Consider the following 16,343-nt stretch of genomic DNA (forward strand, 5'->3'; position numbering starts at 1 on the left):
TGCCCACCAATAAATCTCCGGGCATGGACTGGCTGACCATGGAGTTCTACCGCATGTTCTGGGATGTCCTCAGCCCGGACCTAGTCACCATCTGGGCTGAGTCTTTGGAGAGTGGGGTCCTCTCTCTCTCATGCAGGCGAGCTGTGCTCACCTTATTGCCGAAGAAGCGGGACATCTGCGACTTATGGAATTGGCGTCCTGTCTCACTCCTCAGCACAGACTACAAAGTCGTAGCGAAGGCCATCTTGCTGCAGCTGGGGTCCGTGCTGGTGGACTTAGTCTACCCAGACTCAGGTGGCGGGCTGAGGAGAGTAAGTGGCAGGCTGAAGAGAGGGCTGAAGCTGAAAGGTGGTGGCAACGTGATGAGAGGAGGCAGGATTCAATGCTGAGGCTGCTGGAGGATCAAACTAATATGCTCCAGCGTATGGTTGAACTGCAGGAAAGGCAGCAGGAGCACAGATCTGTGCCAGCCCCTGTGTAACCAACCACCCTCCTCCCCAAGTTCCATAGCCTCCTCACCCAGACGCCCAAGAACACGGTGCGGGGGCTTCCAGCCACCCAGCCACTCCACCCCAGAGGATTGCCCAAGCAACAGAAGGCTGGCATTCAATAAGTTTTAAAGTTTTAAAGTGCTGTGTGGCCTTGTCCTTCTCTCCTCAACCACCCCTCCCAGGCCACCTTGGCAGTTATCCCCCTATTTGTGTGATGAATTAATAAAGAACGCATGAATGTGAAGCAACACAAACTGCATTCTGGGGCTGACCCAATGCACCAGTAATCCAAGCTCCTGGAGATGAGAGGCTATGCATGGCCGCTGCTGGGAAATGATTGATGCAGTGAAGTTTTGGATTTTTGCAAGTCTGTACCATGGTGGTAAAATTCTGGCAGAACCTTGTCCATTTTGAGTCTGGATAAGCAATTATATGCATTAGGTTCAAAAGTTCTTGATTTTGAAAAACTGGTGGGTATAAATCTTTTCCAGAAGCTGGCCAATTAAGAATGGGTCTGTGGACAGGGAACTGATTTGTATGTTGTCCGTGAATTTGTACACCTGTATAACTCACAAGAGAAAGTTACTTACCTGTAACTGGAGGCTCTTTGAGATGTGTGGTCCTTATCTGTATGCCATTGAGGGTTATGCACATGCACCATGTGTCTGGAGTGGGAACTTTTCAAAGTAGTATTGCTTATCAGTCCGTGCATGTGCCCTTGTATTGCTTCTGGTGAAACCACAAGGCAGTAAAGAGTGAGACGGACCAACTATGTTGCCAGGTCCTTCTCCACTGCAGACCTACAGAGCCACACTAAAGGGGAAGGAGGGTGGGAAGTGGAATACAGATAGGGACCACACATCTTGAAGGACCTCCAGTTACAGGTAAGTAACCTTCTCTTCTTTTTCGAGTGATGGTCTCTATTGTATTCTACTGAAGGTGATTGACAGGCAGTACCTACCTAGATAGGAGAAGGGTGCAAGGAAGATGGGAGAACTGTTGCACCAATGAGATATTAGTTGCAGAATCATGTACCAGAGCATAGTGAGAGGAAAAGGTGTGTACCAAACTCTACATAGCTGCCTTACGTATGTCTGCAAGGAGCATATTATAGAGAGCAACTATGGTTGCTGCTTGCACTCTTGTGGAATGGGCTTGTATCCCATCTGGCGGGGAGCAGCCTGATAAGTGATAGCAATGTGTAAAGTACCCTGAGACCCACTTAAAGATTCTCTGGGTGGAAATGGCCTGGCCTTTAATTCTCTGCGCTATGGCAACAAAGAGCCTGGAAGACTTCTGCAATGGGTTGTCGTTTTTATAGGTGGCATGCCAGGGCTCTATGCACATTGAGGGAATGAAACCACCATTCCTCGTTTGAGGTGTGTAGTTTTGCAAAGAAGGTAGGCAGATATGTGGGTTGGTTGAGGTGGAAATGGTGATTGATAAATCACCTTTGGCAGAAACTTGGGATGCAGTTGCAATGACACTTTGTCCTTATGGAATGTGGTGAAGGGGGGGGGTTGCCATATCTCCCAGCTCACCAACCCTCCTTGTTGAGGTAATGGCAACAAGTGACCTTCATGGAGAAGAGAGGGGGGGGGGGGTAGGAGGCAAGCAGCTCAAAGGGAGAGTTCAGGACTAGGTGGAGTCTCCACTGGGGAGCAATACGCTGAATGGGTGGATATTTATGTAAAAGGCTCTTGCAGAATTGGGCAAAGGTTGGATGAAAATCAAATGCCCTTCCACTGGAGGATGGAAAGTACTAATGGTGGCTGCATGCACTCTGAGCTGAGAGTGAGTCCTGAGGCTTTCAGGTGGAGGAAGTTGTCTAAGAGCATGGAGATGACCACAATTTGGGGGGCAAGACCTTGCTATTTGGCCTAATAGAATCGCCTCATGGAGTCCTTTCAGCTACTGGAGAGGACCTGCTAATGAGCATTCTCATGCTAATGGAGGTGTCTATCCGAAGACCATGCTGTCCATGGATCTGGATGCCATTGTGTTGTGTCAGCAGTTCCAGAAATGTCTGGAGCAGGAGTGGAGGCGGTTTTGATATGTGGAGAAGAGGGAACCAGAATCGGCGAGGCCAGTATGGAGTGATCAGAATAGCCATAACTCTCCCCTGCTGGAGTTTGTGGAGGATGAAAGGTAGGAGTGTGGGGGAGAGGGGGAAGGGATAGTTCATCCAGTCTGACCAATTGATGACCAAAGCATTGCCCTGTGAGTGGGCACCAAGTCACCCCTGGAGAATATTGGATGCACTCAGCATTGGTGTGTGATGCAAAGAGGTATCTGATTGGTGTACCCCAAGATGTCAGTGATTATCATGTTGTGCAACTCCCATTTGTGATCAATTGCAAAGTTCCTGCTCAGAGAAGCTATGATCACATTCTGTGCCAGGCAGATAGGCTGCTGAGAAAAGGATATGATGTGCAATGCATCATTCACAGAGGCAAACTGCCTCCATACACAACGGTGGGGATCTTCTGCCCCCTTATTTGTTTAGGTAGTGTACTGTGGCAATAGCGGATAGCTGGTTGGAACATGAACCCTGCTGCCTCAGGATTCAGCTTCAGCCCCAGGTCCCATGGAGTCCAACGCTGGCCCTGGCAACCCCCTTAAAATAGAGCTGCAACCTGCTTTGGGGTCCCAACCCACAGTTTGAGAACTGCTGTTTTAACACACTGAACATAAATCATATTTGGGGACCTAGATTAATAATCCTTATTGAGATCCCAATCATCTGTCCCAGGGCCCAGTTCTGATTTCACTTACTCCATTGATGTCAATGCAGCTAGAACTGGTCAGTTTGAGGACCCAACTCTTTTTTTAAACTCTAGTGCAACAGTGATTATTTCAACTTAGATTTCAGACTGTTCACAATGTTTGGCTTACTAGTAGTGTAACTTTTTTTAGCTATAAAAACAGGTGTCATTTGAATGGTCCAGTCATTAGAGGGGCAGTCTTGCATTGTGCTAAAGGTATCTTCTCTGCAACTGTACAGCTTGCTAGTCCTACTGATCCAATGTGTATTTTTTCTAGTAAGATAGAATTTGTGGCTCTGTGTTCTGGTCAGAGTAGTCCTCTTTCATATAGTTAATACCTGGGACCAAATGCAGTCAAATACTGTAAAACTGTTCTCTTGTTTTCTAACCTGCCTTCTCAAATAGCTTAATTCCAAGTCTTGGAACCATTATCTATTTCATCATTAGTGGCTGTGATGGTCACCAAATCATGGTGATTCTACCTTTATAAGTAAAAAACATGCATTTTTACATAAATCCACCACTACCATTGTTTGTGGGTTCATAAGGCTGAATGTGTATTTTTACCCTACTGTTGAAATAACTTCCTACATTTGAAATTGCCCACAGCACAAGGGGCATATCACCTTTACTGAGAGATTATATTTGACATTATATATAGAATACATCTCAGAGAGCATAAAGTCTAATTTTACATTGACAATTGTTTTAACATCTTAACAGGTTTCCTTTTTCCTAGTGTAAATTTAGGTTATCCGTAGCTGCTTAGTACTGATGTCTTTATTACAAAATATCATCTAACAGTTTTTATTCCCGAGAAGATGAAATTCTACTTCATGCTATTATTGAAACAAAAATATTTTAGAATAATGTGGTATGAACATATGACTTTTGGCCCCAAACTGAACGTTACCCCTCTTTTCCCCAAACATCCAACAAATGATCATGAACCACATGCTACAGTTCAAATATTCTGAGAAATATTAACCTTCAAATATAGGTGACAGCCTCTTGGAAAAGTAGTACTGGTTTGCATCTTAGCAGGTGTCTAAATATATTTAGTCAATGACCCTGCCTTTAAGTAAAATCTTTTAAAAAGACTCATTTCTTTGCACTGTCAAAAAATCAGCCTGACACCAATTTTAAAGATGCATATATATTCTATATGCTCCTGATTGTATTTATATATATATATGTCAAATTCCAGAATCCAGGTTCCCAGATGGGAAATACTCACCCTAAAATCTGTCTTGCTATCAACCCAGAGAAAGGGAAACAAATTAAACTGTTTATTTTTTGAAGAGGAAGTATGTACGAGTCCAGGGAATGACTGCACAGGAGGGAGGAGAGTCTAGGATCCCAGACTCCCCAGTACCTGAGAAGGGTGGTAGAGAGCATGCACTCTGCCTTTCCCACAAACATTTATTTGAAAATGCTCTTCAGCAATGGCCATCAATCCTGTCATAATTGTTCCCATTTCCAAGTCCGATATATCTATTACTCCAGAATCCCATGGTACAAATGGAGCATTTCTATAACACCAATTCCTTTAGATACCTGCCAGATTCAAAAGTAGAGGGAGATATGGCAAAGCTAGACTCAAAAAGGGATTCCAAGGTGGGATTCAATGAGACTTCTGGAGCTGACATGGCCCATCCCTAGTTTGCAGTCTTCTTCCTGACTCATACACACATCTACATCATTATTCCCACACACACACAAAAATGGGGGGGTTTAACCACAAGTGCTTTGTTCTAAAAGTTAAAACAAACAATTTTATTTTAAAATACAATTCAGATCTGTGTACAAGTAAAATATGCTTTTTGCCCCCATAGGGGCTATCAGGATTGCTGGGGTGTCTCTGCTAGTCAGCAGTGACACGTTAATCCTGAGATAAGGAAACAAGCCCTAGGACAAAGGTCAAAAACCTTTTCTTCCTTTAATCACTGTTGTTGCAATGTCCTTTGTTCAGAAGCGCAGAAAAGTTTACGAAGGGTTCTGATTCAAAAAGTAGAAGTCTTGGGTGACATCTGCAGACAAATACTCAGGATGCTCTTCCAATTCCCTGCTATTTTATGGCCATCCTGGTGTGAACACTTTGGGAACAGTCTGGACATGTTTGGGTTCTACATCAGCTTAACAATGCAGGCTGTAGAACTGTGAAAGATTTACCACACTTTTAACCACCGTCTTTCACAAGTTTCTGACTAGTAATTTGAATGTCAGAAATTGCTTACTCATCCTACAATCTTACAAAAGCTTTACACAATACTATGTGATCTGTACATTATTTGCAATAAGTTTAATTTATTATGCTTCCTTGAATTCAACTCAATATAGAAATACTTTTAAAAAACTCTTTTGAACATAGTAGCAATAAACTACAAACTGATATTCAAGTCCTGATCATAATGTTGAGGGTTACACCAATATTCTTCTATTTTTCTTAGAAGAACAAAATAATTAATTAGCTTGTAAAAAAAAATACAGGAGCTGCTCCCTTACGCTTCTCTCTTTTAAAAAAAATCATGTTCAAGATGGTGACAAGATTCAAATAGCATTCTTGCATGTTTCAAACTTTGCAATGTATTATTTTAAGTAAGTGACAGACTTGTTTTGTTATGGCTTTTTTTATTTATTGGAAGAATGTCATGCTGGAGATAAACGTTACATGTTGTAGCTAATGAACTCTTGTGTTCTCAGTATTTTCTTTTTTGAAATCTTTGCAATTGGATCATCATGTAATGGTTGTGGGTATCTTAAGATCTTCAGATCATCATCTGCAAAAGGCACTTGTAGCAGAACCTAATCAGCCCTTGCCGAGGCAACGCTTTCACTGGTGTGATTCTGGGCAAAACCCTGGCCTCAATGAAGTCAGTGGCAAAACTCCCATTGACTTCAACAGGGCCAGCATTTCACTTCATATATTTTGCCTCGCTAGGAACTGCAAGAATAGGCCTGGCAGTGTTATACTGCTGGACTAAACAGTCAGTACTGACATGACACATGCAGTCATGTTAGCTTATAGCTAAAACAAATGAATTAAATTTGGTATTCAGCTTGGCCAAAAGAAAGTTACAGTAGTGGTAAATAGTACCACTGGTTAAGTGTGTTCACTCAGAACACTTCAAAGGATACAAGTTATAGTCAATGAAACTGGGTAAGTTATTTGATATGCCATTAATTATGTAAATATTCAGACTTATGTAAGTGAAAGGATTCTAGTTTACATAACTGAATTTTAACAAACTCATCCTAAAAATCTAACATTTATAAGCGGGGGTGAGAGAGGGGAAAGCGAAGGGACAGGAAGAATCAGTGGCAGAAGAGCGCACACACTTCTCATAAAAACCATTAAAAAAAACACAAGCAAGAGGATGATATCACATTCATTAATATTTCCAAGACTGAACCCAAGTTTTGCTCCATATAGGAAAAGTTTTGAGTTATTTATAACTGCATGTTAAATAATTACTAGTAGATTCCCTGTTTTTTCCAGCTATGCAGAAACAAAACTCTAAATGTCATACTGAAAAGAATGCGGTTTTCCACAAAAATAGTTGAAATACTGAAGCTAAAAAGACTGCTGCTGACAAAAGCGTAAAATAATGTGTCAGTCTACAGAGCTCTGACAGCAGGTATATCTCAAATTCTTATGGAAAATACATTTGTCCTGTTTCCTTTTAATTTATAAAAGGCACTTTGTGGACAGCTAAAGCGTCGATAAAATACGTATCCTGTTAGCTTTCCTGTTAGACAACACATGTATTTCAAGTCAGTTTACCATAAAGATATGAACACATTCTTTACAGCAGTTATTAGTGCAGATTTGTTAAAAATTTTACAGTTCAGTATTGTCTTATAACATTTATTTTAAATGAAGGTTTTCTGAGTTCAAGAAAACAATACTGGTCTTCATACAGGATTTCAATGTTTGGTAGATGACATCTTGAAGGTTAAAGTACAAAATTCATTAAGTTCATGCCAACAAAATAAGCTCTGTGTGGACTTTTCAGAAGTGGGTCCTCAGTCTTTTGTTTTCCTCTCGTAGTCTCTCAATTTCAGCTACTAAACTTTCATTTACAGAGTATCTTTCAAGCAAGGCATGCATTTCATTCTAGAGAAAAAAAGAGAAAAACCCTCATCATCAACAGCTAAAGTTTACTTTTCAAATTTTGTTCTCTGGAGTTTCCTCTTTTGAACAGATGAAAATTAATGTAAATAACAACAACCTGATAATATACTGTATCTTTTTCACAAAGAAATAAAAAAAAAACAACCTTTTGATAAGTTACTAACATGACTCTTTCTTGTTGGGGTACAGTACTTCTGTCATTAATTCCTTATTCTTTAATGGATATTTTATCAAAGTACACTTTTGTCCCAGTTAAGATGGGGAATATATTTTTCAATTTCCACTAAAAGAAGAATGACCAATGCTGGATACTAAAGATTTATGTAGGCCAAATAGCAGAAAAATCTTAATTTATAAATAGATTAGCTTAATTTGAAAAACAAATTAGACTTTCAATTTCTTAATGTATTTCCTTACTCCATTTCAGCATGTAAGCAACCCCTTCAATTACTAGTTGATTCTTCTGCTTAAACTACCAAAAAAACCCCAACGATGTTAAGTGAATTTTTTTTTTTTATAAAACCCAAGATTTGTAATGTTGGATGATTTCAAATTATATTTTGCATCATAGCTTTGTTTTAAAGAGTATGTTCTACAAGTTCCAGGATCTTCATCAGCACTCAGATGCTATAATTATCACAGCAACAACTAATGCAGTGATAATGCATTACAGTGTCCTATTGTAATGGTTGTTGAAAGGAAATTCTGTTGCCAAGGTAACTAACAATATTTATTTTGTGTTACCATAGTCCTTCCTCTCTCCTTCTCACCCAGTCAAGTATCTTTATTTTCCTTTATTAGAGCCATGTCTGTGTTAAGGCCCCAATCTTGCAATTTATTGTGCCTGGGCCGAGACCCATGGCGCAATCACTGGAGCTTCATGCATGCCCAGATATCTGCTCACATGAATCCGTTAGCTGGATCTAGCCTAACAGAGTAAAAGCGTCAGGGCTATACTGGCATCTCAAACAACCAACTACTCCCTCGAGCATCTAAAATAAAAAAATCATCATGTGCGCCATATTCCAAGTTGCTCATTCTGTCTTCCCACCCTGTTCCACTATAAAGATGTCCCCACCTACACACTGTTTTCCTGTGTGACATCCACTCTAACATGATCACATGTGGGGAAGTGGTGAAGGCAGGGAGACATTCCCTCTCAGATTTACCTTCCTCCCTCATTAATGGAAAGATTTGTTTCCCCCTCTGCTCACAGCAAAACCAAGACATTCAGACTAGAGGTCTCAGAGTCTCATTTCAAGTTGAGCCCCTGTAAGCTCAATAAAAATATAGTTCATGTGAATTCTTTAGTGTTTGCCCTACAGTGGTTCAGTCAATGGCAATCTCATGAGTCCCAGTGCAGTGCTTTCTCTCCAGATGAATATGGACAAGGTAAGAAATAAATAGTTTTAACAACATAATATGCAAGTAATTAGATCTGTTTTAGGATATTAAGTAGGAAGACCATCACCGTATGGAGCAGTGTTCTGTGTTATACTGTATAGTTAGCATTAGTTCAGAGCATAAAAATAGGTCTGCTTCTGCTAGCATTCAGCAGAGCCTAAAAAAGGGAGGGAGAGAGAAAAAAGAAACCAATGCTAGTCAATTTCTCTGGTTGGTATCCCATGTATCAAAACATTATTGGTTAGTTTCATTTGCCTTTTGGCAGTCTACTAGATTTCAATACTTCATTTGTTTAGCTTGAAACAGTTTAATACATCTATTAATATGTAGGTGTTTCCCCCTCCCTTCTCTGTATGTTTTCTATTTAGGTTGTAAGGCATGCATCTAGCTTTCAGTTTTATCTGTAAAGCAGCAGGCCCACTTCAGCGTTACTTATATACATTTTCATATTGTTCTTTGTACATACCAACTGCGTATGGAATTGTTTAATCATCTCCACTTGCAAATTCACAATGTCTCGGTGGCATGCTTCTCTGGGGGAACAAAGTATAAAAAGTCCCAAATGACACCTTTCCCATCAATTCCACAAAGACAGTAGTTCTCCTCTAGTCCCCAAACACACACACAAAACCAAAAAACCAATGGTCTTATAACGCTATAGGATATCCTGGACACAGGAATAAGGACAATGCCTATCCCTACTACTACCTGGTGCAGAAAGACAAGTAGAATTGTAATAAGTCATTCAGGATGGCCCATGTCTTTTGCTACTCCCAAGTTTCTGCAAGAACAGTTCATCCACTGATTATATGAATCCTTGCTCATAATCCTTGAAAAAGGATTTCAAGAGCAGAGCAATACAGAACATTTGAGAGCTTGTCCTCTGTTTGCTAACAGGACCAGGAATGCCAACAAAAATACATTTTTATTTTTAATCAGTGATCCCAAGATTGGCGTTTCATCTGATGCATCATAGATTTATCTTAGATTTGGACTGTATTTTTAGTGTTCAATTTGAATGTTAACCTTGTTGGAGGAGAAAAGCCTCCTTCAGTCACAGAGTACGATGCACAAAGATGATGCTCAATAAATGAAAGTCATTTACCTCTACTTGGAATTAAAGAAGATTATGAATACAGGTCCACTCTTGTGGAAGGTACCTACAGATTGCATTATGGTCTGGAACAGTGATTACGATGGGCCATGCAGACTTTTCCAAGACCACAGCACGTTCTAGGTCAAATGATGTACGAAGGCATGACCTCCTTGTCCTCATTTCCTAAGACTCTACAGTAAACTCCAAGAGAGTGGAGAATATGAAACCATACTGATGAGCTATTTGAAGACCTCCTTTTACTGGCAAGTAACCTTCCCCTAACCCTTCTGAGTAGTGTCAGTACAGATCTTTAACTGGAAGGGTTCTTAATCTTTGGCATTGAGTTCTATCTCCCAGCACAGAGAAGTCCCTCAAATAAGAATTTTGCACTTAGCAACCTGAGAATCTCAGTATTGGGACCTTAATGAATCCACTATTCTTAGTTTACTTGGAGATAAAATGGATTCTGGGGAGCAGAGGTGTAATTCCATCTTTCCTCTCTGAATTTCTAGTCCTTGAAGAATACTCAGAAGAGAGTCAGAGGCCTTTCACACCATCCAACCCACCTCAACAGTCAGGATCTCTTGGCATCAAACTTCGAGACATCCAGAGTCTGAGATTTTGAGTAAGGGCTCACAACTTATTCTGACTTAGAATTTCTCCTAAAAAATCTTAGCTGACTCCATAAAGTATGGATCAGAGCAGAGTCTCCCAGTCGAGGCCCCAGTTGATTAACTGTAGGTTTGATGCTAGAAAAATGTACTTTACAAAATGGGCACTCCTTAAACCTAGGCTCTTTAAAGGGATCTGCCATCCATAGTAAACTGATGAGCTTCATCTTAACATAAATTTCCAGAGAAACTCTTTTAATTAAAAAATTCATAGATAAAAACACAAAACAAGCAACTCAGAGGATGTTACATGTAATATTGCTAATGATTTGAAAATATGCAGTATCTTTTAGAGCCAGATTCAAAGCAGCGAGAACACACCGACAAATTAAACATACTTTGCAGATGCTTTGCATTGTCAGAGCAGCACAAACAGCCAGCATGTACACCCCAGTTTCCCCAAACCCTCATCCTCCATAGTCCCCTGCACACATGCCACCGCCCTTCAATTTCATCTTTTGATACCACAAAATTCCCCTGCATGCACACAAGTATTCCCCCTGTTGAAGAGACACGTATCAATGGGTAGCTTTCTGAAAGGTAGTCAGGATTATTGTAATTTTTGACACTATTTTCATGAATGCACATTACAGGAGCAGAGGAAGAATGATCCTCTTGTTCGGAGAAATCATTCAAAGAACTGCCCTCTTTCAAAATGGATGCCACCTCCTATTATTCTCAAGGAGACAGAGAATGCCCTCCGTTAAAATGCCCTCTTTCAAAATGGCCACCTCCTCTTGTTCACAATAGAAGTGATGCCAAGCTGCTCTCTGGCAGCACAGAACCCTCTACGCTGTAAGAAAGCAAAGATTTGAACTGTATGAAGCAAATAAATGGAGGCAGTGGCCATCATTATTTATGGCAGCCTGTGCCCTTAGTTCAACTGAAAACATTGGAGATGGCAGCCATTTCCAAAGAGAGCAGTTATTTGTGAGATTCTCTGTAGTAAAGTAATTCTCAACCTTTGCTGAAAGAAACCTTCAGTCAAAAAAACAAACCAAAACCAAACCCAGCAAAAATGGCCACTGATCCTATTAAAAAGTTGTCTAATGCTGCATATTCAAGTGATTTTAAGGAGTTTCAACTATATAGGAAGCTTGATTCTGCATTAGTTATTAAAATCATCAAAGACAAACGAGAGTGACATCAAATGCTAAATTTCTTAAAAGATCCATTTAAGTTAAAATTAACTTAAACTAATAGATTTATCTATATATTCTCAGAAAATGTGTACCCAGTAAGTGCTGTAATTTTGGAGAGGATATTATGTATTTTTCATAAATAACAAAGACATTACGTGCAAAAATTCTACAATCTTAAGTATGCAACAAGTTTTTCCACACAAAAAAAGCTGTGTAAACTCAACAAGAGTTGAGCATCATCAAGGAAGATACATAGGGATTCTGACTAATCTCTACCTGTTTGAGGAGTGGTATCCCTAAAATCATTTCCAAACCTAAGCCTGGAAAGTAACATCACAACGTGCTTCTGCTATTCCAACTGATGCTACTGTGGGTTTTATGTGGGGTTTTTTGTTACACAAACAACTAATTACATTTCAAAGTCTGAAAGTGCAAAGAAAGATGGCCCTTATATTCTATTCAACTACAATTATAAATACATTAGGAGGATATAGTGCTGTAGGCTGGAAGAATGGTAAGAGAAATTTGTTTTAATTACTGTTCTAATGGTCAGACTCTTCTAATGATCCAAAGATTTGGATCACAAGTGAACACATGCCAATCTCAGGAACTGACCAAAGGGTTCTGTACCCTCTCTAAGAGGCCAATCAATACATCTACAATAAAAGGGTCAAAACTTCTGGGTCGTAGCCCAAGACTGCTTTTCTCCCACTACAAATATCAATGATCTAAAACTAAAGTTAGTGGGAGCTGGGTCGATATACATGCAAATATTTTAGACTTGCATCACAGATAATTATAGATACTCCATTTCTCTTTGATTTCCCCGTTTTTTCAATTTTTTTCCCTTGGCACTGAAATGTTCAAACCAAATTGTATTAAAAGTTAGCTGTGGGAGAATCAAGCCCTTGGCTTCCACAAACTAAGTGCCTCCCACAGATTCCTACTTTCAGAACCTTTTAAAAGATGCAGAAATAAAAATTTATCAGACCCAAGAGGTAATATATACCATTACATTGTGCGGTTGCTAAAATTCAGTGGCTGAAACAAGAGTGGCAGGTACTCCCCACCCTTCCTCTCCTCACTCAAACATATTCCTCCTGGCACACAATGAGCTTCCACCATTGTCTCAATTTCCTTCCATGCTCCCTGGTTTATTTGATAAGGAACTGAAGGTTTTGCTTTGGTTTTCTTCATTCGAGGGATGACTTCCCTAGAGTTACAGAAGAGGAAGCTGAACCTTTTTCTTAAGAATTGGGGGTGGGGAAAGAAAGGGGAAAGACAAGAAGAAGACTGCGAACAGGAGGAAAATATATACATTTTTATTGTATTTCTTGATTAAATCCTGGAGGTTATAAACATAAGCAGCTATGGTATTTTCTCTTGAAATACATAAAAAAAAAAGGAGAGAGAGGCACTTCTGGAGTAGGTGGAATGACACTAATCAGTGTCATAGGAGAAGTAGTTTTTGCTAATAGCATAGCAATAGTTCTGTCAAATCACAGCAAAGCCACTGTGAGACCCCAGAAAATGTTTTGAATAATAAAAAAAGAGAAGATTATACAATGTTGTATACATATGAGAGACTATCACAAGAACCAAAACAATTTAGAACATTTCTATTTAGAGTAAAGTTGTGTGAAAATTATTAATTTCCAGCTATATAATTGGCCTGCAATTTTTTCAACAGAAAATCTGTGTAGAAATCAGTGCCACATCTCTGTTTGTATAAACAGCCTATAGAAATAATATAAAATGACCTTTGAAAGAGACACAAAATAACCTAAGACTTTAGGGAGTGCTATGTAAAAAAAAAACCAAAGGATCTGTTTAAAAAAAATAAAAATTAACACAAGCCCAGGCTCATGTTCGGAGATGTGTGGCTTGAAAGAATCCGAAGTGACATTCTCAGTCCAAGGAGGGGGACCATGGAGGAGAGAGAACCAAAGCCAACACAAACGTGAGAGTGCTGGTGCAGGCTGAAAAGAATAAGGAAGACCTGAGGTGATACTGCAAAACAAGTTAGACCCAAGTTTGTAAAAGAAAATGGGAGTAAAAGTGGGGGATACAGACACTCCCCACAACACTCCAAAAATTTTGGAATACAAAGAGAAAAAAACAAACCCATCACATCCTAGTTCGGTCCCTCAATAGTCCTCCTTTGCACACGTCTGGTTCGATTGTACCATTGATCACTCATTGCTGAGAGTTCTCAGAAGAACAAAAAACCCATTGGGGTTTTGGAGGGATTAAATTAGGTCTTGTCTACACCTGAGAATTTATGAAAAATAGCTATTTCAGAATAATTATCAAAGAGTTATTTTGGGATAAGTCCCTATGTGGATACTCTTATTCTGGAATAAGAGTGCCTTCGTCCAATTTACAAAAGGCACTTTCAGTCTGGAGTAAGTCGTCCCATGGGAGCTTATACCAAAATAACTATCTCTGAATAATTATTCCAAAATAGCTATTTTGGTAAATTCTGAGGTGTAGACAAGCTCTAAATTAATCCCTCCAGAACCCTGATGGGTTTTTTGTTGTTCTGAGAACACCCGGCAATGAGTGATCAAACACTTCAGGTTCAAACCTGTGCAAAGAAGGACTACTGAGGGACCAATCTATAATAATTATTCAGGAATAGATATTTTGGGATATTTCCAGGGGTGGATAAATCCTTAGTTAAACTATCTGTCACAGCTAACTTGAGCCCCTCTAGGAGTCAAAAACCACCTCCTCTCCATTTCAACCCAACCAGGTGTTGTTAAAACCCTACACAACTGTGGAACTTCATAAAGTTACTGGGGCAAGTCTACACTACAAAGTTTTGCCAGCACAGGTAAGTGTGTTAGAGGTTTGAAAAACCCCACCTCTTCCTGACATAGCTATGCTGGCAAAAAACCCTGTCCCTACACAGCTTATACTGCCAAGAGTCCTTTGGCACCCAATACAGCTTCTGTCATTTGAGGAGGTGATTTCAGTATACTGACAAAAGAACTCCTTTTGCTGGAATATGTTGAGTCTACATTACGAGGCCTTGCTGGTATAGTTGCATTGGCACAGCTGTACCAGCAAAGCCTTTGTAGCGTAGACTAGCATTTCCTCTCCTTTCTTACATGCTTTGATGAGCAGTGAAATACCTAACAATGCTCACATTTGAAATATCACAACTGTTATCTGCCTTACCAACCACTAAAATGAATGGGGCAGTTTACACCTCGGAGCTGTATCAGGCTCTTTGCAAACATTGCTGCCTTAGTCACAGTCGGCCTTGTCTAGGCTAGGACTAGACTTGTCTAGGCTGGACGCATTTTGGTCTTGTCTAGGCTAGGACTTGAAGGTGCGTCGTTAGCTAACAAATTCCAACTAACTGGTTTTAAAAACTTAATAATCACAAGGCACACTGCCTTTAACATGGGCTAAACTGGTTGAGTTAAAGCCAAAAGCAAGAAAGAGTGAAGGTCAGGCTGAATGTCACACCAGAAAAATTTTCCTCAGTTTCCCAATAGAAGACCGACTCTTCGGACACAAACAATGCAGGGAAGCAACACTAAAAAATAAATTGTAGGGAACAATTTTCTACCAGCAGCGAAATCCATTAGGTCATCTAGTGTTTCTTTTCCTCTTCATTTCCAAAATCTCGAATTCCAACAAATGCAATGCACTGGACTCACGATACAATGAGTTAGGAGGTTTATGGTGAATGTTCCTATATTTTGAGCTAAGCTGTTTAAAAAGCCATTCCTTCGGCTTTTAGGGAGGCATTCTGTTTTCATAAAGTGAGAGAACTTTTAGTAACAGCTCCACACGCACAACTAAATGGATGCCAATCAACATTCTTCATTTACAATACAGGCTTCATTTTGTGTAGAGCTGCACCCAATACTGCAGTACATAACTGATTTAATAGCTTTGCAGTTATCTAGATCCTGAGAAAAGCTCAAAGCATTGCTTTGAACAATTTATTTTCTTGTTTAAAAAAAAATTATATATATACTGTGATTGGCTCAATAAATTTCCACCAAAAAATAAAAAAGCAGAAGTGAAGGCAAAGTATAAGATACAAAAAACCCTTCAATAGGTCTCAGCAACACCTGACATATTAAAATGAATGCTCTAGTGATCTCTATTTAAGTGCATCATTTCAAAAATGTTAAGATGGTAACAATCTTTCCCACTCTAACTTGAGCCATATCAAACCTGATTTAACTGCAACTGAAGTCCGTATCAGCCTTTCCATTGATTTCATTATGAGTTGGATTGGGCCCCAGGGGGAAAAAAAAAAAATCTCCCAAAATTGTTAGTACCCAAAGCAGAAACTCCTATTTCTAGAGAAGGGAGAAGCAACAGAAGATTCCATAAAATCTACTAAGGAACTCATCATGTAGACTTTAACTTACCCAAGAAGCATGTAGCTTACCAATCCTGCAAACGTATGTAAAATTTATTCATATGAGTAGTCCCCATTGTGGCATCAACCTATTGAAATCAATAGGACTACTCACATGAATAAAGTTATGCACAGGCTTACAAGTTTGCAATATTGGGACCATTGATACTTCAGTGATAGGAGATACAGAAACTAGGACTGTCGATTAATCGCAGTTAACTCACGTGATTAACTCAAAAAATTATATCGCGA

The 16,343-nt window shown here is 39.6% G+C and overlaps 1 protein-coding gene across 4 annotated transcripts in view; it reads right to left on the minus strand.

Moving 5' to 3' along the window:
- Window positions 1-5,537: 5,537 nt before the first annotated feature.
- Window positions 5,538-16,343, minus strand: part of NEDD1 (NEDD1 gamma-tubulin ring complex targeting factor) — a 65,828-nt gene continuing 55,022 nt past the window's right edge. For all 4 annotated transcript variants that reach the window (XM_077831948.1, XM_077831977.1, XM_077831958.1 and 1 more), the window contains 2 exons: window positions 9,262-9,328; window positions 5,538-7,373 (listed from right to left, as the gene is read on the minus strand). In XM_077831948.1, coding sequence (XP_077688074.1) covers window positions 7,269-7,373; window positions 9,262-9,328 — 172 coding nt within the window. In that variant the 3' untranslated portion in view covers window positions 5,538-7,268. The remainder of the gene's footprint in view (window positions 7,374-9,261; window positions 9,329-16,343) is intronic.

This window comes from Eretmochelys imbricata, chromosome 1 (genome assembly GCF_965152235.1).
Source record: "Eretmochelys imbricata isolate rEreImb1 chromosome 1, rEreImb1.hap1, whole genome shotgun sequence".
Taxonomy (NCBI): Eukaryota; Metazoa; Chordata; order Testudines; family Cheloniidae; genus Eretmochelys; species Eretmochelys imbricata.